Source organism: Gambusia affinis, linkage group LG20 (genome assembly GCF_019740435.1).
Source record: "Gambusia affinis linkage group LG20, SWU_Gaff_1.0, whole genome shotgun sequence".
NCBI lineage: Eukaryota > Metazoa > Chordata > Actinopteri > Cyprinodontiformes > Poeciliidae > Gambusia > Gambusia affinis.
This window is the reverse complement of record NC_057887.1, coordinates 14,672,380-14,699,212: the sequence shown is the minus strand read 5'-3', so window position 1 is coordinate 14,699,212 and position 26,833 is coordinate 14,672,380. Positions and strand designations below refer to the sequence as shown.

The window sequence follows — 26,833 nt, the reverse complement described above, 5'->3', positions numbered from 1 at the left end:
TGAATAAATCAGTGTTCTATCTCTGGTCTCTCTCGCTGACTGGTGCCCTAGAAGACTTACAGCTGGAAAGCGACTGCTTAATGAAATCCAACAATACGGGCAGTATATCATGTTAATGTTTAATGTTTCCTGTTTGTCTGCTCAGAGATTGTAAATAGAAACAATGTACATAGTTTAACTCATTGACAGTTTTATCCACATGAAGAAGCCACATAGTATGTGAAGGCTGTATTTACTAGCTTACTTACTGACTGGTGGTTTGTTGTAATAAACTGAAGAGTTTGAATTGTGCATATTTTAAAAGGACATCAAAGGCTCATGTCTATGGTGATTTAAATGGGTTTAGTGTGCATTCTGCTGGAGTAGAGACGGCTGAAGAGACATCTCAGCTGACACTGTCCTCCTGTTTTTCATCTGATACTTGGATCAAAGACTTCCGCTGGCTGTAATTATGCTGCTTGGCATTTCAGCCCAGATGTTCAATGATTTAAGCTTCCTCCTGAATAAAGTCATAAGGTGGTGTATTCCACTTGTGTGGCTTTGTCTTTCATGTATTGGAAAGAACCTCGCCTGTGTTTTTAAGAAATGCTTTAGGCTCATCTCTGTTGTGGTCCTTGAACTGTACACAACAAGATTAACATGCATTCAACACATGTCCGTGGCTGTAATAAAGATTGACAGCATTAGTAGATATATAACCATGCACTCAAACCAAAGAACTACGAGCCAGTTTGTCTGTTCTAATGCTCCAACAGTGTATTTCACTCACATATGATAAATTATCAGTTACATTTTTGGAGGTTGGATGTTAATTACAATCAGCAACAATGATGCTAGTGCTATTTTTAAGCCATGGGGTGAGTATGTGCATCATATTGACATCTACTGCAGCACAATCACTTTTTTGATTACGTAGTAGAGTTTTTGTGACTGTTTTTGAAAGCTTTCATGGTTTCCTGGTATTTCTTCTGAGTTTCGTATAAAGCTTCTTTTTGCTTTGTTTCACTACTTTTCATAAATTAAAACATTCAGCCCTGCTTTTTATGGATGGATTTGAAAATCTTGACAGCTGTTTAGAAATGTAAAAATTAGGGAAAATAAGGATACATTTTTCTAAGAAACAGATGGAGAATGTTGTTTTAGTGGCGCTTGCTGTATCAGTGTTGGCTGTTAATTGCGAAAAGATGTTATACAGTTTCAAAGGTGATCTCTGTAATTTGTTTTAAAATAACAGTAAATTCCTGTTTTACTGTCACCTGCTTTTCACAGACACTGTGTGTTGTAAGATTTGACCCTATGTAGTAATCCCAAGCAACATGAAAAAGGATATGAGAAGTTTAAGAATACCAAGGGCTCTAAGAGGAAAGGGAGAAGTTGTGACTGCTAAGGGAATAGTGGTGCAAGGGATTGTTGATGCACTGATGTAACCCCAAAACTGATGGAGTGGCAGCTCCGTGTTTCATACCTGGCTGTCAAATACTAGATATTGTTTTAAAAATAGACTAAAAAATAAACATTGACTATAAACTACTTAAAAGCTGTTTCAGTCGCATTTTAAAAAGCGTCAGTAAGTAAATCTGCTGATGTGCATATAACCTTTTCCTAACCTTTACTTTGTGTATGAGGAACCACGTTAAACTGGTTTTTGTTTCATAGTAAGATTGAATTGAAGTTTGTATCAGGGTCTTATTCTGACTGTATAAGGAGGAGCATTTATGTGATTTTAATTCTGCCCAAGTTGGACTCTATACTGTATAACTTAATTTCAATTACCTTGTAAAGGACCTTCAGGTGACATTTGTTGTGATTTAGTGCTATCCAAAAAAAAATTCTAAAGTAAGTAGAAGTTGTCATCATTCACTGAAATCTTAGAAATGTTTGAAAAAGTAAAACGACTACCGTTACTGGCTTCTTATGTTTAACTTCTACTTTAAAAAGCTTCTTTAGTTCTGATTGGTGGGTAGCTACTCTTTTCATTAATTGGTAGCTCTAACCCTGACTCAGAAGATTTAAATTGTTGAACGTCATCAATGTAGTTTTTTTTTAAATTATTCAAACTCCAAGGAGCAAAGCAGGTATTCGTTCAGATTATCAATTATTCCTAATCCCAAATCCAAGACCCATTGGTTTGTGGCAAATGCTTTTTAAATTTTCATTAGACAATTTTTCGTATTCAGCCTTTACCCTGTTTATCAAATCATGCAATAGATCTTCAGAAAAATAAGATTTGAAAGCATATTTGACTGATAATACAATGGTGGTGTATAATATCAGTTGTAATGCAGTTTTGGTGCCATTGTCACATTACCATTTCAGTAAGAGCTGCATGATTGAGTTATTGCAGACATAAGCTGTCTGTTCAATGGTTTTAGTGCACCAAGATGTTCCGCTGTGAAAGAGAGAGCATGAGAGTAAGTGTGAATTTAACAAGTCTTAAGGAAAGCAGTGAAGCTTCAAATAGATTCGCAGAAGATACAATCTGTGAAGACTGGCAGACAAGATCTCTGAGTTAATTTTCAGAATACTTATGTGCCCCATGTCTATTTTTTTCTGGTCTTCCATCATTTAGCGCCTCTCATTCAAGAGACAAGTCTGATAACATAAATGGTTTAAATGAAACCAATGTTAATTAAAACAAAATGTATTTTTTCCCTTTTAATATAGGGTACTCTGCTTTTAATGCAGTTTAATGGGGTGCTTTTATTGATGCTACTTTATGTGATTACTAGATGTGTGCCTATCGATCGGCCACCGATTTGTAATCATCCAATTTCCGTGAAAAAGCCAAAACCAATCACATGTATCTCACTTCACAGCCTGTGTGTGCAGCTTATCTCCTTTTTCCTTCACACTGCGGAAGCACATGGGAACAAATCCTAAGCAATGTGGTGTGGAACTATAACGCTCAGAGCGAATGGGGAAGTTTGAGTGTTGCAATGGGTGAAGCATGTCAAAATGCATTAACACAACAAATTTAATATGACATTTAGAAAACAGTTGATGGAGTATGGCTATATCAAGACTCCCTGCAGGAAAAAAAGACATCCGGAGTGGTCAGACAGCAGGTACAACAGCGCACAACTACCAACACTCACCCGGATCAGCATGATGGTCAGAAAGCTAAGCAGATAACTCGAAAAACTTGACATTATTTGACATAGGCAGTGTTTTGAGATTTATTTGATTCATGTATAAGTTAGGGTAGTGAGAATCTTACTTTTGAATATTATTTTACTGATTGTAGGTTTTTCAATTGTCTTTTTGTCTGAATAACTGCTGTGTTGTGCCTGCAGTAGTTTGCATTTTTTATGTCTAAATTGGGTGAATTTACTACCAGATCACATGGTACCATACGTAAAACGAAAAATTTAAAGCCAATCCAGGTGATCGGCAATCATCGGTTGTCAGCCGTCATGGGTGATCGGAATCAGAATTGGCAGCAAAAAACCTGGTCGGAGCATCCATAGTAATTACCAATTGCAAAAGGTTCATAAACTAGTAACATTTGAAGAGATTGGTTATGGATTTTATTTCATAACACAATCTGGGGATATAAACAGAAGCTTTATACTGACAGATGCACAAAAAAGGAAATAAGAAGTAAAATATAGTTTCTTACCTGGGAAACGTTATACTTCATACTCGATACCTGTGGTTGCCCCTATTAACTCTGCTAAATTTAATTTTGGCATTAACCATACTCGACTCTTCTGTATGGCTATACAGAATAGTATAACCATACAGGTTATGTTGTGCTCGACACAGATTAATTGCACCTGCTGATCAAACCAATCAGGATCAAAGGTGATCAAGGTTGTCTACCAGCTCATTTCTCTGTTCATCTAAGTGATAACCTTTGCCCAATGAATTTTACAATGTTTAATGAAAGCACCTGGTTTATGAACAAGGAGAACAAGCTTTTCTTAAAGTTTATCAACACACGATTGCTGGACACAATGACACACATTATGAGCCAAATGATCAACAAGTAATATGAAAATGGAGCTATCATGCTATTTTTACTCCAGCACTTCAGCTTCAGGTGAAAACATTGTCGGCAAGAGGAAGATGTGTGTTTCCATTGGATTAAATATGTTAAAGGGGATAGATGCAGCTTTAGAAACAAATGACAAAGATATGCAGATTTTAGAATACCAGACATGTTGCTAATCTGCTCTGGTAAAAAGTTTTGAGTTTTATAGTTAGGATCTCCTGTAAGAGCTACGAAAAAAAAAAGAAAAAAAAAAGAGCAATATTCCAGTTATCTTTATATGTGTTTCTCTTATTGGGCTTCCTGGTTCGAAATCACTACAATTAAACTAACTTCAGCATATTTTGGACAAAAGGAAATGCCAACTTGAGTTCATTACACAAATGCCCAGTATTACAAAATAGTTTCCAAAAGCCAGACATAAAAAGATTGCAGCAAATCAGTCACAGCTTAGGCCAGCCTGCTTCATTTTCCAGACTTTGTTCAAAAGAAAGCTTTGTTAGTAAAAAGATGTCATTAAAAAGAAGTTCATTTTTAGGGTTAATACATAATTCATGTGACCTCTTTGCTCCTCCTGAGCACATATTTTTTCCAGCAGGGAGTAGCCGTCTCTATGGTGCTGGGTCTCTGAGGAAGTGAAAATTGTCAACAAAGAAGCTTTCTGTTAGACAGAGCTTTTTTTAAAAATAGAAACAGTAATGTGTAACAAAATTAGTACAGGTTTGCTCTTTCCATTGTTTGTGGATATTGACTGTTCTGTATAAAAAACAATAGAAACAAACGACAAAGCTATGCAGCTTTTAGAATAGCAGACTTTATGAACTATAAGCAGTTCATAAATTGAATGACACATTTTGGTTCAAAATGTCTCCCTTAATGTTATGCACGATTTGGTTTTGGTTTCTGTAGTTTTTCTGATAAATGCCACCAAGAAGCTGTGTTCCGACTTCCTTTACTCTGAGACCCAGAAAGTACCCTGAGTTGAGGTTGGTTGAAATGAAAAATAATTTAACTCAAACTAATAAAACAGTCATTTAGATGGTTTCATAGTGATTACAGTATAAAGTATATGTAAACTATATACACTTAAGGCTAGTTTTACATTGAAAGTGTTTCTCCTTGTTGTTGGAAATCAGCCAGTCAAGTATGGCTCACCACAATTGGTCAAAGCAGATAAAATTTTTTTTTATATGATCAGCTCTGATTAATATTCTGAGCACTTAACTGTTTAAAATGATCCAGAGCACAGGAAGCTCACAGATAGAAGCAGCAATGTTATTTTCTACAAAAAGATGACATGTTAATTCATTGAAGCTGTAAGATGGTAATACTTGACAGTGCATCAAATTTAGTTTCTTATGCCATTTTGAGCTTCGAATTTGTCCAAGATGTAAGATGCTAGATTTGGAAATGTCTTGCCAGGACGACTGAACTGGTTAGAAGCTTGTATTGGCAGATCAAATCTTTATGGCCCGGAACTACTGATTAGTGTTTAATGTCTCACTGCTTGTTTATTTGTGATCAGTTTGCATGAATCTCTGCATTCTATCATAACAGTATTTTACTCTTTGCTTTTCATAAAAACCCACACCAAGTTATTGGTTTAATGTGCACTGCCCTCTGCTGGCTCATTCCAACATCATTCTATTTGAAAGTAATGCATAACTAGAAGATTGTCCATGTCTGTTCAGATAAAAAAAATGTACCTTTGGTTCTAGTTATTTTATAACTATTGTAGGAATTAGGAAATTATAATGATACTAAAAACCACCAGGGTTTTTTGCAAGTTTTCTGTTGTGACCTACAACAGAAATGTTTTTTTTTTTTTAATTGACACATGGCTAGTGTAGCCTTTTTTCTCTAAATATACTGTTCTCATGTAATTTGTCAGGGAAGAGTCACTTACCCAAGGCATATGCTTTCTATAGTTTCTGAACAATATCACATTGAGCACCAATAATGACACAAAGTTGCAGCTGTATTTCTTCCATTGGTAAATGCACACATTTCAGCCTTTAAAGAGTGACAATGATGGCTTCTCTGAACAAACCTACATTGTGAAAGAAATTCCACTAAAATTCAAAGCATTTTTAAATGAATTTAATATTGCAACTTTTTAACATTTTAAAGACACAGACAGTCCAAAACATGATAGACCACCCACAGAGAAAGAGAGAGAGCAAAGGCAAAGAGCTGGAGTCTAAACAAGCCCTCTTCCCTGTTCCTCAAAAGGACTATTTGAACAGAAATCAAGCCCTGGCAACATAGACTTGTGTTGTTTTGTTCAGTCTGTATCTCACAGTCACATACATGTAGTTTACAAAACTGGACCAATCACTTTACAGTCCATTGCTCCATAGCCACTGGTTACTATCTAAGCACTTTGTCATGTAGTATTTACATGTAGCAAAAATAAAACTGTTAGGTGTTTGAGTACCAGATGGATCAGGCTCTGTTCTAAAATCTATTTAAATTTTACATCCTGTCTTTTCTCCTTCCCATTCTTTATTTTGTAAATCAGTTTGGCAAAGAAACTGACAAAGGATCGTGTTTGTAACTCTTGGCTAGCATTTTTGTGTTTTGACTGTGCAACATAAAATTATACTTTTCTGCACTCTGCATCCATAGATAACTTGTAGGCATCATTCTTTTCAACTTAGCACTCTTCTATTTTATGACTTAAATATGGCACTAATTAGCAATATTTTAAACTTGAAAAAAACACATTCTGTGTTAAAGGTTCTTGGCAAAAAGTTTTACTACTGTGCTTTTTAATGTGCAGTGATTCTTAGTACTTTTTGCTGTATACAGATTAAAGGCAGGTTCTGTCTGTCGGGGTTGGCTAGCTGAATTAATTTGTAAAAGCCAGGTTCAGTATCGCCACCTCAGACTTATGTTCTCTGCAATATGGCTGTCATTGTTACAAACATTTCTGACAGTATCTTGAAGAAAACATTTTTTTTTTCCTAATCTCAGATGTCAGCAGTACATGAAAGATTTATAATTAACAAAAATAAAAAACATTAACACAAGCAAGGAATGTCAATGCATAAATACATTTACAATAACTAAATTTTTTTAAAACTATCAGTTCAAAATAAAACTCAGACATTTAAACAATGTTATAAAACAATATTATACAACAAATCAGAGATCAACTTTGTAGCAATGCTTAATACACATTTTAAAATGTACACCATTAATTTGACTTTTCTTCCATTTACAATTTTCATCCTCCGACATATACCATACGTCACAGCAGAATAACAACTTGGGTTAATGGTAGGACAAGTGCATAGCAAAATAGAAGATAATTTGACAACGTTAACGAAACTGAAAACTGCAAAATTGGCTGTAAAAAACATTTAAAAACCAGGTTTAAGGCAAATTTTATTTAAAATTGGCATAGTCTGAGAAGATGTCAACAAAGTCTTGTACCACCCTGTAGCAGAAGTCATACTGTTCCTGTAGGTAAAGAAGAAATGTGAATTACATGGTGACCAGTAAAATGAGAAACTGTACAACTTATTGGGAGAGTACATTGTGCATATATACATACAAATGTAAGGTATAATCTGATCACTGTATTTCATAGAGGAGCTTGAATCCTGTGCAGATCCTTGATTTTTTATTTTTTTTTTCCACATTGAAACATTTCCATCACTTTGTTAGTGGTTTATTTTAGCCTCATCGCTATTAAAGTTTATCTCAGTACTTTTTGAAATATTCCTGTTTTAATTTTACTCCTGCCCCCTTGTTGCTCAGTTGTTTTAGGGTTTTGAAATATACAAGCAGTTCTTTGACGATTGTAATATTGCGCAGTTCTATGATGTCAAATTAAATCTTGGACCTCAAATCCACATGTTTGTAATTGAGTCCACTGACTATAAAAAATCCAGTTTGGACAAAATTATCATTGTGAGGAAGTTAAGTGGAGCACAGTCACAATATTAATGTAGAGCCTGTAATAGAGATGAAATGTTATTTTAAATTCACAGTGTTGAAGTGGTAGATAATTGCCAAATAAAAATGAAGCACCCAGAAGAGATGGACACATTTGAGCAAAATCAGTTGTACTTGCTTATCTGTGAAGGGTGATAAAAATGGATTTTTAAGGAGCAAGCACATCTACATCCGAACCCAAAAGCCATTAATGGTGGCATCAAATAGCTAGCCGAATGTTTGATAATCAAAGCAGTGAGTCAAGGTCACCCAGTTACACAGGGTTCCAACTTCGCATTAGCAGTACTTTATGCTGTTTGATTGAGCGGCTGTCATTATAAGTTTGTATATGGCCAGATGGTGGTATTAATTACAATTCATGTACAGATGAGTGAGGGCAGCCACACTAACCATAATGCTGGTGGTTTGGTTTGTCTCTACTGACCTGTACTCAATGTTTTTTCTGACTATTGGGGCCTGGCGGAGCTGTGGAAACTGACATGCATATCTCTGATACATTTCAGATTATTGGCAATATATTCTTCTACTTACAACAGTTTGGACCATATGAGGCCTCTGCATGCGTAAACTCTTGACGGTTTGGAACACGTCCAGCAGACCTTCTGCTTTGACTCGCTCCAAAATATTGCTCAGTGCAATGAACGTACCTGTTCGCCCTGCACCAGCACTGTAGCATAAACAAAAAATATTGGCTTTAGTACCAGCTTTAGTACTCCAGAATGAGCCACTTCCGCAAACTGAAACCTACCTGCAGTGTACGACTATGGGATGGTTCCCAGACTGCTGCTGCTGTCTCTGCACTGAGGCGATGATGTCAATCATGCCTTTGCCCTCTGCCGGGATGCCGATCTCAGGCCACCCATGGAAGTGGAAGTGCCTGACCGTCCTTGTCTGCTTCTCCTTTTAGAGGAAATGCAAGGGTAGATGAGAGATCATAATACCTTTGAAATGTGATTTATTAGCTGTTTATGAACGATAATGGGGTGTGCTGTGCAGTATATAAGAGGTGGGCCGACCAGGGATATTCTGGGAGGCGAATGAACAATCACACCGTTAAAGAGTGAAGTGGGTCGAAGTTAATGAAATATACGAAATAAGAACCTCCCGGTTGATAAGCCTAAACACATCCTGCTTTACTCTCACAGTCTAGAGTTTTATGCTTCCTGTTTTGTTCTAAGTTTTAGACAGTTGATGGATCACTTCCAAGACACTTCTACCAAGGAGCTGCATTTATTATTTGTAAGAATTATTTTAAATTAATATATTTTTAGATAAAGGTTGTGGAAGCGTGCACATATGCTATTCTTAGTTAATGTAAGCTACCTTGTAAATGTGATTTTGTTTGGATAAAAAAAAACAAAAAAAAAAACAGTTCGTCTAGAGATTTACTCACTCAAAGATGTGAGGTGTGAAAAACCAACATAAAACTGAGCAAAAGTTTGTTTTCTGCTTGATTTGGTAACAAATTTAAGAACAGACTCAGTTTAGATAACCTTTTACTCGTTTTTGGGATTTTAATGTTTCACCACAATTTTTATAGGCAAACAAAGTAGCTCCATAAGAAGAGTCAAGTGTTGTAAATGATGTGAAGGAAGCCACATTTACATCTCTGATAGTGGAAAGTTAATTTGCCTACCGGCACAAAGGTGAGTACCAAGTCTCGTAGACTGAAGGTTTCACACAAAGTGTCTCCCTTCAGTTCTACAGTGTAGTCTCCATAGGTAGCAGAGTCCTCTGTAGGCCAGTACTGGCAACATTTGTCCTGCAAATCAGAATTGCTATATAAATATGCAGAATATATCAGGTATTATAATTGCTTTGGCAAAAATAACACTGCATGTGAAAAAGACAGTAAAGGTATAAATTTAGCTTAGTTAAGTGTTCAATGAGTTGCTTTTGTGGATCACCTGCTCCCTCTCCTGGAGCTCAGTAAGCATTACAATGGAGTGACATTTCCATTCCCACACCATTCTCCAGAAATCCTCTACCGTATGGGTAAGAGGCCCCTGTGTGGCAATGAAGTAGTCCTTCTGTCTGTATCCCTGAGTAACAGCAGAGCATTTATTTATTACATTTTTGATTTAACAGGGTGAAGTATAAGTACTGTTGGCAACCTGTTGCTACAGGAAGAGTTGTTTTCTTACATCTATAAAAGACGCATTGATGTAATCTGTGAACTCTTGGCCTCTTCTCATGGAGAGAATGACTCTGTTGAAATCATCTGAAATGGACAAAGCAGATGAGAAACGTACATTAGAGCAACAGATGGAAATATTGATGAGGTTTTAGATATATAAACCGGCATGAGTGATTCTCAGAGTAGACTGCTTGAAGGGTAACTCTGGATTTTTTGAAGTGAGGTTCCGTGAAATTATCTGTAATAGTTCCCTTACCTGTAGGAGAAAGATATTACTGTGGACTTGGCAGAAGTTAGCCAGACAGACATGAAGTGTTTTAGTTGACTACCAATTTAAGACAACTCTAATAAATAATTCTATGCTAACAGATTAGCTGTATACTGTATTCATCCACTTTCATAGGACCTCACTCAAACCCCCCCCCAATATTACCTTATAAATAATAATACAAAAATAAGAAATATGTGGGTGAACAGCTGGCAGGAGTCTAATGCTAACATTGGTACTAACAAAGCTCTTCGGTGGAAAAGAGGTAAGTGATAGACGATTTGTAGTTAGAAGGAGCTTGCAAGTCTGTGTGGATTTTAGCTATTCATGGGTTGATGTGGTCCCTAACCCCACAACTACCTGACACTATATCTTGAAACTGCCATAAGTAGACAAAGTGGATTCCTGTTTCTTACATGGAATAATTTGTAGAACTCTGTTCTTCTTCATGTTTGCAGGAAGATTCCCAGTTCTCATGTTCTCCTTCATTATTCGCATGTTGGTCAGTTTCTGAGAAGTCAAAAGAATGCAAAGTATGAGAAATACAAAAATACATTCATTTTAAAATTAAATCTAAGGTTCACTTGCTTTGCAGCTAACTCACAACACAGATTTTTTTGATTAAATTTTGCTAAAAAAAAAATAAAAATCTAAAGTTGGCGCCAAAATCAAAACTTTCACCTTTTTATGGCACATTCCTGCACGTTGTACAATTCATGCATTAATATTACTACTGACAGAAGTTTTGTCATTAGGGACCAAATTTTTGTAAAGTTCACCCAAATCAATACTATTGTGCACAATCTTGTTAGAATAACATCAATAAGGGCGTTAAAACTTTTCTGATTTTGCGTGTTCACATTTTAAATCTTTTTTCCATTTCAATAAACAAAGTAAAAATATTTGACAGTGCATGCAATGTGAAGAGAAACGAAATATCACAGAAGGCCACATCCTTTTGTAAACATTGTTCACCCCTGCTCTGAATGCCCACAATGACCTTCCTGCTTCCTGAGCAGTGGTTTGTTTTAATTTAGTTTTACTTCTATCAGAATTAGACCATAGGCCTCTATTGCTCTAGAGTTGCCTGGAGTTAAATTAATGTTGGCCAATCACTTAAGCAATATGTATTCAGACTCACCATTCCTGTAATATACAGTAAAGAACTGACACCTTAGTTTGGTTCAGTGCCAAAATGAAACAACGTATTTGCTTTATGTTTTAAAGAAGACATTGGCCAGAGGCAACATTTTAAATGAAACCTTGAAATGATGGAAAACATTTTTTCAATTAGATGGAAAGACTATTCATTGTACTCAAAAAAACACTTACAACCAGAATCTTATCACTTATGGATAATTTTTTTTTAAGATGTACCCAAAATCGAACCTACTTCCTATTGCTATCTCTGATCTCATCTAGGCCTTGCTCATGACACTCTTTGTTGTCGACCTAAAGTCAGTTAGTTTCAGAGGAAGCGAAGCGACCATAAGGTTATTTCTACAAGTTGTGAAATGTCTGTGGTTGAGGCTAAAAGGGAGAGCAAGACTAAGCAGATAAGATGGCAAAGCTTACACTTTATTAATTTGAACTCAAACTATCATGCAACATGCTGGATTAGAAAACATTGAAAGTGTTTCGCAAATCTTAGTCAAGATAAGGCCCAACGTACTTTACGATTCACTCACAGACCATATTTTCAAAGTAATCGCAAAGTAAAGATGCCAGGAATCCAAGTTTATGATGCAAACTTGGTTACCATTTTCTTTGTTTCAAAAATAAACACCTTGTTTCACAGGAACTAATCTCACCCAGTGATGCACTGCCACCTGTGCTGCTAATATAAATAACCTACGACTGCTCAAAACAGGAAGAGTCCAAAAACTTATTTTGAATACTGTTTCTAAATTTTGATCTACAATAGTAAAATATTATTTACAATATACTACTTACTACATAGTAAAAAAAGTCAAAATTTGCTACAATTACTATCCACTTGTCGAGGTAAAAATCTGATGGCAAATGGCTACAAAATTCTGATTAGTGCATCTCCAAGTACTTTGCATAGGTAAGCAAAAGGTTATTTGAGTGTTACTAGCCTTTTCATTTAGATTTTTTATTCTGTTTTATTTAATCAGAATGTGAAACAAATCAAATTACTTTAAACTCCTCCTCCAGGCCCACACGATCGCCGTCGGCAAAGGTGTTGTGCAGTTTGTGCAGGTGTCCTTCCAGAGATGACACATCCAGCTCTGTGTCTCCATAGAGGTAGTATTCAAGCAAGGCCTGGTAGACGAATGAGTACTGCATCTAGGGTGAGGATAGACAAATGTTAAATACACACTGTATGGGTAGTTGATGATAATGCACCAGGGAGTCCATCTTTAACTCACATCTGTCTGGATGAGCTGGGAGCGCTGCTCTCGTATCTTGGAGACGAACCCAAACACATCAACTATCTGCTCCGCGTGCATCATGTCGATCATGCCGTCGATTACGATGAAGGTTCCCGTTCTCCCAACACCAGCACTGGGGACAGAAAACACACACGCTGTGTTTACCACAATGCTCAGCTGATACTTGTATGATAATGGGAAGCGGGAGAAAAACAACAGGACATCTGTGCTTGTAAACACATTCGTTGCTACGCATCACTTTGTTTTTGTTTACCCATGGACTCATAGAGAGTATATTCATACCCAAATACATCACTTCCCATAGAAACTAAGTGGATAACTGAAACAAACAAAACCTCATTCAGAAATACTAAGCTTGTTCAGTTCAAGTAAACACATTGAGCTACATCAGCTGCTGACTCTTCAGTACCTGCAGTGGACCACAATAGGTCCAGAAAACGGCGGATTCACAGCCTTGACCTTTTTCAGGAACTTCAGCATGCCAATGGGGGAGAAAGGGACTCCAAAGTCAGGCCAGCTGGTGAAGTGAAGCTGTGTGACTGGTCGGGGAGTCTTAGCAGCATCACTGGCTTGCTGTGAAATTAAAGTATAAATATTGAAGTTATATATTAAGACAATAATTTATGTTTTCAGAAATCAACTAGAAAGCTTTTCTCATCTAGGAGAATCCAGTTTGTGTTAGCCTGCTTCCAGGCTAACAAAAAGCCTGTGAAAAGTCTATATGACTTGTCTGTCTAAATTATATAGATATATAGTTACAATATAGAATCGAATTAAATATTGCATTATATTGTTCAGCCTTGTTACTAGGTATAAAAGATTAGGATGTCTGCAGAGCGTGGCTGTCTAATGATAATAAAGCTTCCTGTGAAGTGTCATCTCCCATCTGTAGCTCAATCAAATGTACTATATATAATTTTATGCTCCTTGCAAATTAATTTAAACAGAATTTATGGTTTGTAGACCTATATTTTAGTTGTTTTAGCACTTAGACATATCGCTAAAGTTAGCGTGTGATTCACTTCTTAAGTAAAAGCCCTGTTTCAGGACTGCACAATATATTGTCATCAATATCAAAGTCCCCAACATAAATGTCACAAAAGAGAGCAGTATTTATGGGCAAATATATTCCAGATGTATTGTATTGCATGTTTTGTAGCATTATGTAGGTCTCAGATTAAAAATTGCCATTCCTTCATCATATACTTCCTTTGACTTCCTTCTAATTTCCGATTTTATCTAGGGTCCTTATTTAAAAATTTGCTCATTCCAGAAGTAACGGCCATAATCACGATCAATTCTAATACTTTATCTTTTAAAATGAACACTACGAAAGAATTCTAGAAGAGGCTGGCAGAACATATTGTTTTTACAGAAAACACTTAAAATGTGCTCTCTCGCTTTAGGAAATATGCAGATTAGATGCAAGTAAACAAAGTTTCTTAATAAATTCAAGAGGAACTGGTTTGCACTTACATGTTGTACACAGAACTTGCGTATTGTGTAGTCTACTAGGACTGTGAAGTCCTCGACTGCCACCCTTACGTTCCCGTAAGTCCAGCAGCCCTGGTCTGGCCAGTACTGGTAACACTTATCCTGCAAGAATATACCATGAGAAACACGTAATTTAATAAAATGTTAATTGAAACTAATTTAAAATCAGTTCAGATCAGATTAGGGAAGAATGTCTGAAATAAACAACTTTGCAAAAAGATTATTGTACTGGCTTTTAAAACTTTATACATTATACAAACAAAAAATAAACTAAACACCACTGTTCTTTCACACATCATCCAAGTCTGAGTTTCACTTCATCCCACAGCATTAACATAAGAGCATTAGTTTAAAAAAAGCAGCAATCTCCATATCTGTGCACCTTATTACTTTTCCTAAAGGTAAGGGAACTTGAGTAGTAAATACCTCTTTCCTTTCTTTCAGATTTGTCAGCATGACAACCGTTGCTACTTTCTGCTCCCAAATCATCCTCCAAAAGTCTGCTACTGTCTCTTCTTTTGGTCCTGAGAAATAAAATATGAGGTTATTGTAATCTTTAATGAAAAAAAAAAAAATCCAAACAGGAGAACAGTTTTCTTTATACTTTTACTTACCTTGTGCAGCTATAAATTTGTTCTTTTCTGTGTAACCCTGGTGGTAAAAGAATATTTCTCGTGACTATGATGCAAAGCACTACTTTCTGAGTTTAAACAAAATAAAACAATTTTTTTTAAACTAATACCTCCTGAAACAATACTGTAAACATTTATCTGACGTTAGCACAATTAATTATTTTGTCAACTTTTGAATTCACATAATCAGAATTACAAAAAACTAACTCACATCAACGTAAGATGCATTAATGTAGTCTGAGCATGGGTTCCCATCCAACTGAGTCAGCACCACTCGGGAATGATCATCTGTTAGTGAGAAAAGAAACAAAGGAATACTTTCCATAATTTCCACATTTCTTCATTAATTCTCTAAGTGTATATACTCATTCAAGGTTTTCAGATTTTTACTCAAAACTAAATATGACTAAAACTAAAACTGAGTTTACCAGAATTTTATCCGAAATTTATATGACATACCAACACAAAGTAATGGATAATTACTAAGTGGGATGGATTTTCTAAGCTCCTTACAACTGTTAGTCTGATGAGTGTGGCATTCATACAATGTACTATACCCTTATCTTAGATCTCAAAATCTAGTTCAACGAACTGCCTTCAGAAATAGCCTAATTAGATCTTAGATTTGAAGTCTGTTTAGTTAAACATCAGCATGACAACCAAGGAGAAGTTGTAGAGAAGTTTAAAGTAGTGAGACTATAGAACAATATCTCAAAGTTGACAAATTCAGAGAGAACTGTTCAATTAATCAACTATTTTGTCTTCAGTCTAGCTAAAATTGCTGCAAAAATGCTTCATCCAGCAGTCAGTGGGCAAGAGCTATGTTGCGCACAGGACCAGTTCATCATAGGGCAACAAGAAAAAACACACACTCATACCTAAGGGCAATTGAGGGAGACCAAGAGTGTGCAGAAAATGGATGGATGGATGGATTAATGTGTCAGGATGGCCAAGTTAAACTTCAGACCTAAACCCAATTGAGAATCTGGGTCAAGACTTCAAAAGAATCTCACTGAGCTTGGGGGATTTTTTTTTTTAAAGAAGGAAAAAAAAAATCAGTACTTTTCATAAAATTGCAATTAAACACATGTGAAATAAGATCATTGTGTGTGAATACTTCTGCAAAACTAAGACCTAAAGCCTATTGCAAGTACTAAAACTCATCCACAAGAAAATCTGCAAAAACGTATTACTTAATTCTTTGTACATTGTTATTATTTCTAAAAATGCAGGGATGTATAAATAACTCTTCTCCCCATAGGGCTACACAGGTGTAAACTTGATGGTACATGCTTAGTTATTTATTTTTAATTTTAAGAGCTGCTGGCATAACTGCAGTGTAAGACCAGTGTTAAAAACACATCAAGTTCTCAGAAGAGGAACCACACGTGTTAGAAAGGAAAGCTATGTAGGAAACTATTAGAATATTGTTCTGTCATTGTAAGTGCATGTGCAAGCGGTTAATGGAAGACTTTACTGTATCTGTCAGAGCGAGAGAAAAAAAAAAAAAATGTGTCAAAGACACAATGGCGCTTGTTTGTGTGTATAGAAACAGGAAGCAGAGTTTGACTCAGAAGCAAAGCAAGCTCCTACAGAACAGAAAGTACACTCACAGGGAAGGATGTTGGGGTATCTGTTCTTCTCCTTGTTCTCATCCTTGTTTGCCTCTTCATACGTCCCCTGTGCATTGCCCCCTGGCAAAGACTGCAAAGCAAAATTGCAGATTATACAACAACACAATTAACAGTGGTCTGCTGCATGAAGGCACTTCCTCTGCTAAATTAGTGAAGAACTTCAACTTCCTCTTTCTCTTACAACTGCCGGAAAAAAAAACATATATTCTGTGCTGTTTGAAATATGAATCGGACAATTAATTTGACTCAGATTCCTCAACTATAGACATAAATAGTCAAATAGGTACTTTTCGTTTGTGTGGGTGAGTCTGAGATCAGTGTGTGTCATGGACAATATGACACATGATACTTATTTTAATTCCCTACATGAAAATACACACATTCTTAACTTTAAACCTTTTTTTTTTTTTTTTTTTTAAACAATTCTCCATGAATAAGGTAGGGACAGTGATGAAGGGCCAATCTATGTACCATAAATGCTATTTGAAGTCAATACATGAAGCAAAGAAAGTTTCTTTATTTTACTTGTAAGATTTAAAGAGGAGCTCACATTATACTCCTCCCTGAAGAGTTTGCCATCATCAGCTGAGCGGAGCCGGTACTCCTCCTCCAGGTGGTCCACTGGGATGGGCAGGTAGGTCTTTGAGGCAGAGGGGGACCTGGGCAGAAGGACCACCGTCTGTTGCTCTGTGGGGAGGGAACATAGTTGGTACCATCTCTCCTTTTTGGTAGTTTAATCATTTGAAGCTAAAAATTAAGTGTCATAAGAAAACTAATCATGTGGAGCTGGTAGAAATAAAAACCAAAGATATGTTCTGCGATGTTAAATAACCAGTTCTAAGAAATAAAGTCTAAATGATTGGGTTGAATTAGAACAGTGGTTCCCAACCTGTCTGTAAATTAGAGCATGTTGACTAAAATCAGGAATCCCTTATTTCAAAGCTGGATGTTTTGTTTGTTTTGGGGTTTTTTCATACCTTTTTAGTGCTTCATGTTAAGGTAATCAAAAACTAATGTTTGGGTCAGAGTACAAGTATCACTTCTTTTTTTTTCCCTTTTACAGTAAAATCCAAACAAACATTTTGTCCTACGGACATTTTTTGAGAGATTATAAATAATTTTGTTAGGGAGACATCTTTCAGACCTGAAGGACACAGACACAAACTGATTAACTAAAAAATGTTTTTGTGAACAAGTTCAATCCCACTACCCAAGTGAGTTTATGAAGCTTAACTTGGAAAAAGGAAGGAAATAGATCGACAGGTCTACTATCAAAGCTTAGTGCTGCTCTTAAAGATTATTCTATTTCTAGGAATTATAATTTTTTTACTGTGCTAATATTCACCGATTATGAATTTCTTTTAGCTCCAAATGTCAAGTTTATTAACATTTTTATTGATTAGTTAAGAGCTGTCAACCTTTCAGTCAGTGTATTTTAGTTACTGAAGGTAATTTCCACTACTTTCCTCCAACTCCACAATCCTAAAACTGATGAAGTACAACTGGTGGTATTTAAGTTGCCTTTAGTGGTATGTAGAAGATATTTAGGTAACATTAACACCCAAGAAAAGGTCACAAATTCAGCAGGATGACTTGTCCAAACACAATGCTCTTTATTTCACTGGGAACTTTTTGAATAAAAGTTAATGTATTTCAGCATTTCAATTCAAACGCCCATTCAACATGATGGTGGCTCTTGAAGTTGTGCAGTCCGCACTTTCTGAATCTTCCCTAATTTTTGAATTAGGTTTACTTTGCAATCCTCTTAGAGCTGTGGTTATTCCTGTTGCTTGTGTACTTTTTCCTTCCACTCTACTTTCCATCAGAATGCTTGGACAAAGGACTCTGGTGAGTCAGCCGACTTGGCAATAAGCTTTTGTGGCTTATCCTCCTTGTGCTGGGTGTCACTGACAGTCTGCTGGGGAACTGATGTAACATGGCTTTATTGGAAATCATTTTGTCTCTTTGTTTTATTTAATATTCAAATCTTGTAAAATTAATTTAATCATGAAAAATCAATCAAAAATAAACATTAAAATACTGCTGTAGATAGTGAGGATATTTTTGATTTCCCCACTCAGTTCAACTTATTTATCAGCAAATTTCTCACATAAATAGAAACTTGAGGTTGGGAATCACTGAATCATAAAAATCAGCTCACACAGCTAATGTAATTTAAAAACATTTTGCATAAACTAAACAGGTACTCCTACAGTCTTTACAATTTTGTGCTACTCCGCTATCTCTGTAGATTTCCCAGATCATCAAACATCAGCAGGTGTTAAGGAGCCGAAAGGAACCCAGAGAGGAGCCGCAGCACCCTGTCCTGGCATTTAGTTACAGCTTTGAGAAAATGAAGGCTGGAAAAGTAACCCAGAGAGGGTGTTAGTGTTAGTAACATGCCACCCTTTATACCTGACCTGGAGGTACAACGGTGTACAACGACTCAGAACTGTAGCCAATCTCTAAAACACAGACCAAATCACATCATTCACACATGGACAGATACAGTCCAAATAAAAAGACGACTAAGTGCCTTATTTAAGTATTAAATTGTTTTAAAGTCAAAATGTGTTCTTGCTCCAACCAGCAGCCATCTGAAGGTTGTCTTGGTTTTTTCAGTTCCTTCTCTCCCAGGAGCACAACCTGCTCTGCTCTTTCCATTCCTAGATAAGAAAATGCTTCCTAAAGAACATTCACAAATCCTCATCATGAAAAGCTTCCTGCATGGTCCGATAAGTGTTATCAAACGTCACACAAATGAGCTCCGTTTTTAAAATAGCGGAGCTGAAAGCTGCTGTGAGAGCAGCAGCTTTCAGGCAGCGTCTTTGCATCGTCTGATCTTCGCATCGTCTAACTTCACAGGCAGCCTCAAAGTAGCTGCAACTGTTCATGAAACCAGCTTGTTTTCAGTCTTCATGTCAACCACAGGAAGTTTCAAGCCACCACAACAACTTATGGGACTACTTTCACGTATAGGCAGAAATATAAAAACGTGTTACCTCCCTCCTTCTGTTGGCATTGACTGTCTTTCTTCTGAGCTCAAAGTCTAAATATGACAGATCTATATTTGCATCTTTTAATAGCTATCTTGTCACGCTACCTACAGTATGCCTGCAGCATTTCTTAGCATGCAGTTCTACTACATTACCTTGTTCTTCCAAGATGCCATTCGGTATTTTCTTGTCAACTGTTGTGACGACTGCTGTTTTCTGGTTTTTTAACCTGAAGAGGAAAACAAAACACTGCAAAATGAGACAGGGACAGTAAATCAATCAATTTCTTTTTCCTTTTTTCAATAAAAGTTAATCAGCACTCCATATTTTGAACCAGAATCTTGCCATCCTACCATCTGAAGCTTGAGAACTTATTTTTTCTCATTAGCTGGCGTCTTGGTGAGGCTGTGTTTATGTCAAAATGTAGTAGAGAATTCTGTCTTCAGTCTAAAGCTGCCTGTGGAGCTCCACTGTCAGCCTGCTCTGCTCTGCTCTGACTAAACATGCGAGGGAGTCTGCTTCCTGAATGGGCTCCGCCTCAGTGACTAAAAAGGAGGAAGTGTTCGTCACCTCTAGTTCTGCCCCTGTGCTGGGCTCTTCGCCAGGGAAAGGAGGAAAGGCGAGCCAAGCTAAGGGTTGGAGAGTTTCTTGGTTTTGTATTTGCTTTTTTTTTTTTTTTTTTTTTACCTGAGGATGTACCAGGCCAACAGTGTGAAGATGAGCACCAGCAGGGATACAACCAGCACAATGGGAAGGATTTGGGGGTTGTGAGATTTTTCTCCTCCTGAGGATGGAATAGAGGTTAAAGGAGCAGTACCAACAAAAATGTAGAAAGAAGACACAAACACTACCGTTGCTTCTAAATAAATTGGAAATTAAATCAAAGAATTCAACTCAAACTATATTCACACCATACTTGTCTAGATGGTCTTCGTCCTTCCAGTTTTTACTACCGTAATTTTTATACTTATCCAATTGTTTTCAAAGCATTTGAAGTCTGAACGATCATGTTGCATTTGATGCGACATGTATCATATTTCTCCACTAGCAGAAGCCAGGCACATTAAATGTGGACATAAACACTGGCTGAAACTTAGAATTATGAAAATTATGAACTCACGTCACAGTCTCACCACTCCTGACTGCACATCCAAACAGATTACTCTACAGAAGTTGCAGTCAGTGCTCTACAGAAGGCCATCACTTTTAGCTTCCTAACTACAATTTTACTAACTTCCTTTGTGTTATGATTTTGACAATACTGTTGGCTCTCATTGCTAAATAACTTTAAATGGATCCATAGATGGTAGCACTCACTATTACTTCTGTAAACAGTGCTTTACTGTTTGTGTCAACGTTCTTCTGAGCATTGCGGATCGCTAAGACATACAGACATATTATGTCTGTATGGTGGCTCTTGAACTACAGTTACTTTCTGATCTTCCTCATCAGGCTGCAATTATACTCAATTATACTCATTGCTTGTACAGATTTCTTACAATTGGTTTTTCAGTCACATAACAGTCTACGAATATGCTTGCTTCGACGATTCTGTGAACACAGCTGCCTTAGTTTTGTGGTTTACTCTTCTTGTTGTGTGTCAGTGACTGTCTGTTGGATAAATGCCAAGTCGGCAGTCTTCTCCAGGATTATAGAGGCAATAACACGCAAAGCATAACTTTTCTGTAACAAAATTGTCTATGTTTGGTTTTTATTGGTTTTAAATTTTTCTCATTAGCTGAATTTTAGGTGTTTGTTAGTTAAATATTAGTTAAATATTAGTTAAACATTAATAAAAATTAACAAAAATAAACACTGGAAAAATATCACTGTCTAATCGATTAATAGTTGAAGCCAGACATTTATACACATTAAAAAAAGGCTTATGTCAAGTAACCAGATATTTATATACATAAATGAAAAACCTGAATTTTCTTTTTAATACAGCCACAAATGCGTCTCCAATTAACTTAAATGTATCAGTTGACCTATCAGATGTTCCTGAACATCATCAACTGGGCTTTCCCTCATTGTTAATTATTCTGCATGTAATTTTCTGATTTTGAAGACATTAATAAATAAATCTCTGGCATATTCTCATTACTGTGACATTTAGCAAATCTAAATAATTTTGGTAGTTCTAACTGAACTAAAACAACGAGAAGTCTGATTTAACTTTAGATGTTATGAAAAAGGGTGCATGTGTCTTATTTAGTGTATGTAAATTTCTGGTTTCAACTTTATAGAAGTTATACTTTTTAAGAAGAATTTCTGATGATTTACCGTTTTAATCGTTTAATCTATTGTGATTGACTTGTGTTAAGGTACATTGTATGACTTGATCTAATACTAAATACTTGGAACAGCAAAGTGGCTGCTGTTTTCTTTCATGGCCACAGAGCCAGTTTAATAACAGGTCTCAGCAGTATTTTGTCAACACAGATATGCATCAGCTTGGACAGAAAATTAGAGGCTCTCAAAAAGAAGACAAGACCACCAGTCAGCTATCTGTCCTCAGCATAAAGGTTCACAATAATCTTTAAATTACTGACTGCTGCTACTAGCTTAATTGTGATCTGGTAAATACAAAGCTGAAGGCTGTTATCAAGCAGATGCAATCACAGCAGAAAACTGATAATAATACTATCTCTGAGAAATGTTATGACTGTAGTAAGCAATAATGGGATACTTTGTTGAAGTGGAGTGGCCCTTGCTATTGTTCTTACCTTTTGAGTTGGTGTCATTGGCAGTGGTATAGGAATAGGGTATTGTTGTGGTTGCCACCAAAAACAGAAGGGGGACCATTGTGCCTGCAGGAAAATAAAATGAGGGTGGCTATTAAATTTAGTTCCAGACATGTCTGAGATCAAGATTCATGAGAAAGTGACTGTTGCATAATATTACTATTCATCGGACACAAAAGCTTTTGACAGATCTGAGGCGTATTTCTTTAATCGTGAGCTGTTTTCAGGAATGTGCTCAGGAATGTGCAAAGTTCACGAGAACCACAATGGAACAACACACACAAATCCTGGTCATTCATTAGCTCTGTCAGGGGAAAAGTATAGCTGTATTACCACAAATGTCCACATGATGGCAGAATACTTCAACAATTTTGTCGTTACCTGTTTAAACCCATTGAGAAAAATATGTCTGTATGGAGGAGGAGGGGAAAAAAACACCTTTTAAAATCTAAAGATTTTAATGATTTTAAAGTAAATGCAGTTTTTGTGTTAAATTTAGAGGAAATGCTGAATATAACACCTTAAGGTAACAGTATTTGATTTAATGTATTTTCAACCACAGGAAACAGAACTTCCACTTCCACTAAATTCCACTGATGTAGCTGATACCAGCTGCTTTCGTCCAGCTATTTCTGTAACAAGGTCAAGACAAAGAACAAGGGATTTCCAGGGCACTGCATGTGTAGATTTAGGAACAATGCATGAACATTTACACATCCCTGAATCAGTAAAAACACAAAAAGTCCAACAATCTTGCAGTGAGTGTCTAAATTGAATGGAAAGGCAGGTTATAGAAGTTTGATTTTTCTGACCAGCTTTATTCACACTGTTTGAAGAGTGGCAGACAGGGGAGGTGCTCACAGTCTAGAAGAAAGAGGACCGAAAAGTGTGTTTTTAACTATCACAGCTATCACACTTCTCCCTGGGAAATTCTTACTCAAGAGCCCAAAGTGGGCCCTCGAGGGCCGGCAACCTGCATGTTTTAGTACTCTGCCTTTAGTTTTCAGCATGTCAATGTTCTTCTAAGGCCTTCTAACGAGCCATTATTGGATCCAGGTGCGTTAAACCAGGGAGAGAACTAAAACATGCAGGATGCCGGCCCTTGAGGACCAACTTTGGGCACCCCTGCTCTAGAGCATTGGAAATTAGTCACTCAGTGCAGCTTCTATCCTTACTGTGTAACAGTAAATTCCTTATCCACATGGAGTTGTTGAGGCGACTATGGGAGTTTTGTGAATATGGAGTATGCCTATGATTGTTTACTGGAAGCGTTTTAGCAAGGGGTGTTGTGGTTTCTTTGAAGGGCCACGCTGCCCTTGTGTAACCAACACTAAAGCTGCATCTACATTTGACTTTGTAGTGAACTTTTCATGCTCTGTTTGTCATTTATGAACATGATCATGGTGTTGTCATGGAGACTTTGGGAACCTCAAAGCCTCATTTCTGCCTTTTGCAGATGAGCTTGGTCTAATGCCATCTTTAAACTAAGACCTCCAGCATGTGAAGTTCCCAGGATGAAGTTCAGTTCGGTCTCAACTCATGGTCGTCAACCAAAACAGTTCAGGTGGTTTGGCAGTCTCATGAGGAAGCCTCATATGGAGGTTTTCCAGATGCATCTCATTGGGAAGAGACCTAGAGGCAGACCCAGAACTAGATGGAGAGACTTCATTAATCTGACCTGGGAAACCTAGCCATCCTATAGAATCAACTGGAAAGTATTAATGAGGGGAGGGATGTCAAAGTTTTCCTCTTGAGTATGTTATTCCTGCACCAGGTCCTCATCTCAGATAAGTAGATATGGATAGATGATTACCGTAGTTTAAGCAACTATTATTTTTATATTTGATATTATTTTATATTGACTAATATCGACTCTTATATATATATATATATATATTTTACAAACTTCGTATTTATAATCTAAGATGGAGTAGCTTTCAACAAATAAGCAATTTCCTCTTGGAGATCAATAAAGATTATTCTATTCTGAAGCCTTGTTATTATCTCAGCCTTGTAGTTGCTATTAATTTTAGCTTTTTTACTCTAACACAAACCAACACAGATCTGACCTCAGAGCTAATGAAACAGCAGATTAACTTCTTCCCCACACTTGCAGGTATGTGAGTGGTACTTTGCAGCCAGCTGCAGAGAAAACGAGCTGCTCAAGCCAAGTACAGAGTCAATGAAGACACTGTTGAAGGCTCCACGCTGTGCCGCAGTGTCCTGTATTACGTCCAGGCAGGACACTGGAGGAATGTGGGGGCGGCAGACCAGAGAGACTCTTTCTGCAGCAGGGAGAGTGGGAGCAGAAGGTCCCGGTCAATAATATTTCCTGGAGCGATTAATAAACCCAGACATGTCAAACCTACGCTCCATGGAAAAGACTGATAAGGGAATTCTAATGAGGGATGAGCCCTCCACAGTTCTTCTGAAGCTTTAACAAACCCCCTTGTTATGGTTTCCTTTATAAATGTCACAAGCTTGGAGGAGGAGGCAGATATTGAGCTGAGTAGGTGAATCTTTGAGGCAGGACTGTTTAAAAGGTGTCTATGAATGAACTTTTGACAGCACAAACTACTATGCACATAATGTTATGTATTCTTTTTCAGTTTTTGTTTGTGTTTATGAGGACATGCAGCACAGTACTCTAAGCAAGCCCTTTGGCTAAATCTTGTGGTTAAGTGGTTCTGCCTCCTGGCACTCTCATTCCTTTCTTTCAACTCTAGAAATATCACCCTGTCATATTTCAGCCTGCAGTCCAGCTGTGTGGCTCAACTCCTCCAGGCTGTTCTGCTCCCTGTTTCATTTTTGGTATGGTTCTACAGTACAGCTGCCAGACCTGCAAATTTCCTTGAGAATGCCATAACATCCACTTAGATTCCTCTTCACCACACATCGCATTTTAACTCCGAACACGGTCTCTCCCTCTCCTTACTCAACATAAACTAGTCTAGACCATGAGTCTCAGATTTGACTAATAGTCACTCTTTAGCTTGAGTCCAGCAGCTATCATTGCATTGTGTGCTCTCATCTATGCTTTGTCCTCTTTCCATTTAGCACTCAGCAGCCAGTCACCAACCATTAGGCCAGTCATAATGAAAATGGGTCATGTGAGATAACAGCTCGGGGGAAGTTCTGGTGTATCCTTATTTCCCAGCTGAAGACATTTGCAACTAGCATTGGAAAAGGATATTGTCTTGGCCTACTAGACAGCCTCCTATCCCCCACCCACCCAGACATTAGTGAAGCATGGAGTTAGTAGTTCTGTGACATACTGATAAGTCTCATCCTAAGAAACAACACTTGGCTGTACAGGCAAGACTTACAACTACAGCAGCAAGAGAACACCACTGCATTCTTTGCATGGGAGATAATATCGTTCATAAGAATATTTAAGCTGGTGTGCATGTGCAACTCAGATTTTATAATCAAAAAGTTCAATTCAGTACTTCAGCTCAAAAAGTTAAACTGATGTGATAAATAGATTCATTATACGTCCTTTATCTGCTGAAGGAATGTGATGCTTGGAGTATTTCAACAGCTGTACAGACCTGTTGCATTCAAGCTGCAGCCAGAAAAACTTGCAGCTTCCCTTGGTCTCCGAGCAACCAGCTACAAGCCTGGACACAATTTGGAGGTGTGTGTTGTTTTCCCTGGATCTGAGCCCTACTCGTGCCACAACCTAAACCAACTACCCTGCATACCAATCTACATGTGCAAGAGACCTTTACTTTTTCTAACACATCATCACTGTAAAGCTGCATTCATCTGCATCAACACCTGCTTATGTCACAGTGTAAACTCTAACTTTGAACAAGTGTACGGTATGCACTGCATGACACACAGCTCTCTCTATTGATTATACCCCGACTTCTCTGAATATCTACACATCTCACAGCAGACAAACAATATGTTACGTATGCAGAGATATGAGCATATCACATTTCACAATAAAACATCAGAAAATAAAGGTAGGCGACTGCTAGGCTTGTTTTCATCCGTTGTATAAAGATTACAAAAAACTCTGACTCACTGTGACTCTAGTCGTAAATCAAAATGTTTTGTCCCGGCAGCGATTTATTTGGGAGGATGGGACATTCCTCTCACTGTGTTTCCCTGCTTTCTCATTCTTTCAGTCATGGCTTAAAAAAACAATATGATACGCTGGCAGTTCTCTACCTTCGTCTCAGTAATAAGCAGAAGAGCCAAGCCATCAGAAGGAAACTTGTTACATTTAGAAGATAATACAGGGAAATTGCCTGCGTTTGCCTCTGACAGGAGGCATGGCGTTCTCTGCTTCGTCGGGTCCACTGAGAACAGTTTCTATGGGCACAGTTTCTCTGTCCTTTTGAATTCGTCAGCTGTGGAATGTTGGGGGGGGGGCCATGTGAGGCGGACAGGAGATACATGAGGTCTTCAAAGCAAAAGGACTGTCTACCCCCTGAGCGTTTTGACACCTGAATGATGGCTTAAAAGAAAGTTTGCTGTCCTTCTGTGCAGTTTCTCACTGTTGTGTTAAAAATGTGTCTGCAGCCTCTTTTATTACCCTCTAAAATT

At 37.2% G+C, this 26,833-nt stretch overlaps 1 protein-coding gene across 8 annotated transcripts in view; it reads right to left on the bottom strand.

Annotated features, from left to right (window-relative positions):
- Positions 1-6,076: 6,076 nt before the first annotated feature.
- The window catches only part of ptprea (protein tyrosine phosphatase receptor type Ea), a 71,385-nt gene continuing 50,628 nt past the window's right edge, over positions 6,077-26,833 (bottom strand). For 4 of the 8 annotated variants that reach the window (XM_044103793.1, XM_044103792.1, XM_044103794.1 and 1 more), the window contains 20 exons: positions 22,259-22,342; positions 20,220-20,316; positions 19,688-19,761; positions 18,957-19,001; positions 17,087-17,223; positions 16,516-16,606; positions 15,114-15,190; positions 14,885-14,921; positions 14,697-14,794; positions 14,253-14,372; positions 13,186-13,349; positions 12,753-12,888; positions 12,520-12,669; positions 10,776-10,869; positions 10,099-10,175; positions 9,862-9,996; positions 9,591-9,716; positions 8,703-8,854; positions 8,486-8,621; positions 6,077-7,456 (listed from right to left, as the gene is read on the bottom strand). In XM_044103793.1, coding sequence (XP_043959728.1) covers positions 7,382-7,456; positions 8,486-8,621; positions 8,703-8,854; positions 9,591-9,716; positions 9,862-9,996; positions 10,099-10,175; positions 10,776-10,869; positions 12,520-12,669; positions 12,753-12,888; positions 13,186-13,349; positions 14,253-14,372; positions 14,697-14,794; positions 14,885-14,921; positions 15,114-15,190; positions 16,516-16,606; positions 17,087-17,223; positions 18,957-19,001; positions 19,688-19,761; positions 20,220-20,316; positions 22,259-22,337 — 2,100 coding nt within the window. In that variant the 5' untranslated portion in view covers positions 22,338-22,342 and the 3' untranslated portion in view covers positions 6,077-7,381. The other 4 variants (XM_044103797.1, XM_044103796.1, XM_044103798.1 and 1 more) reach the window with 3 other exon arrangements.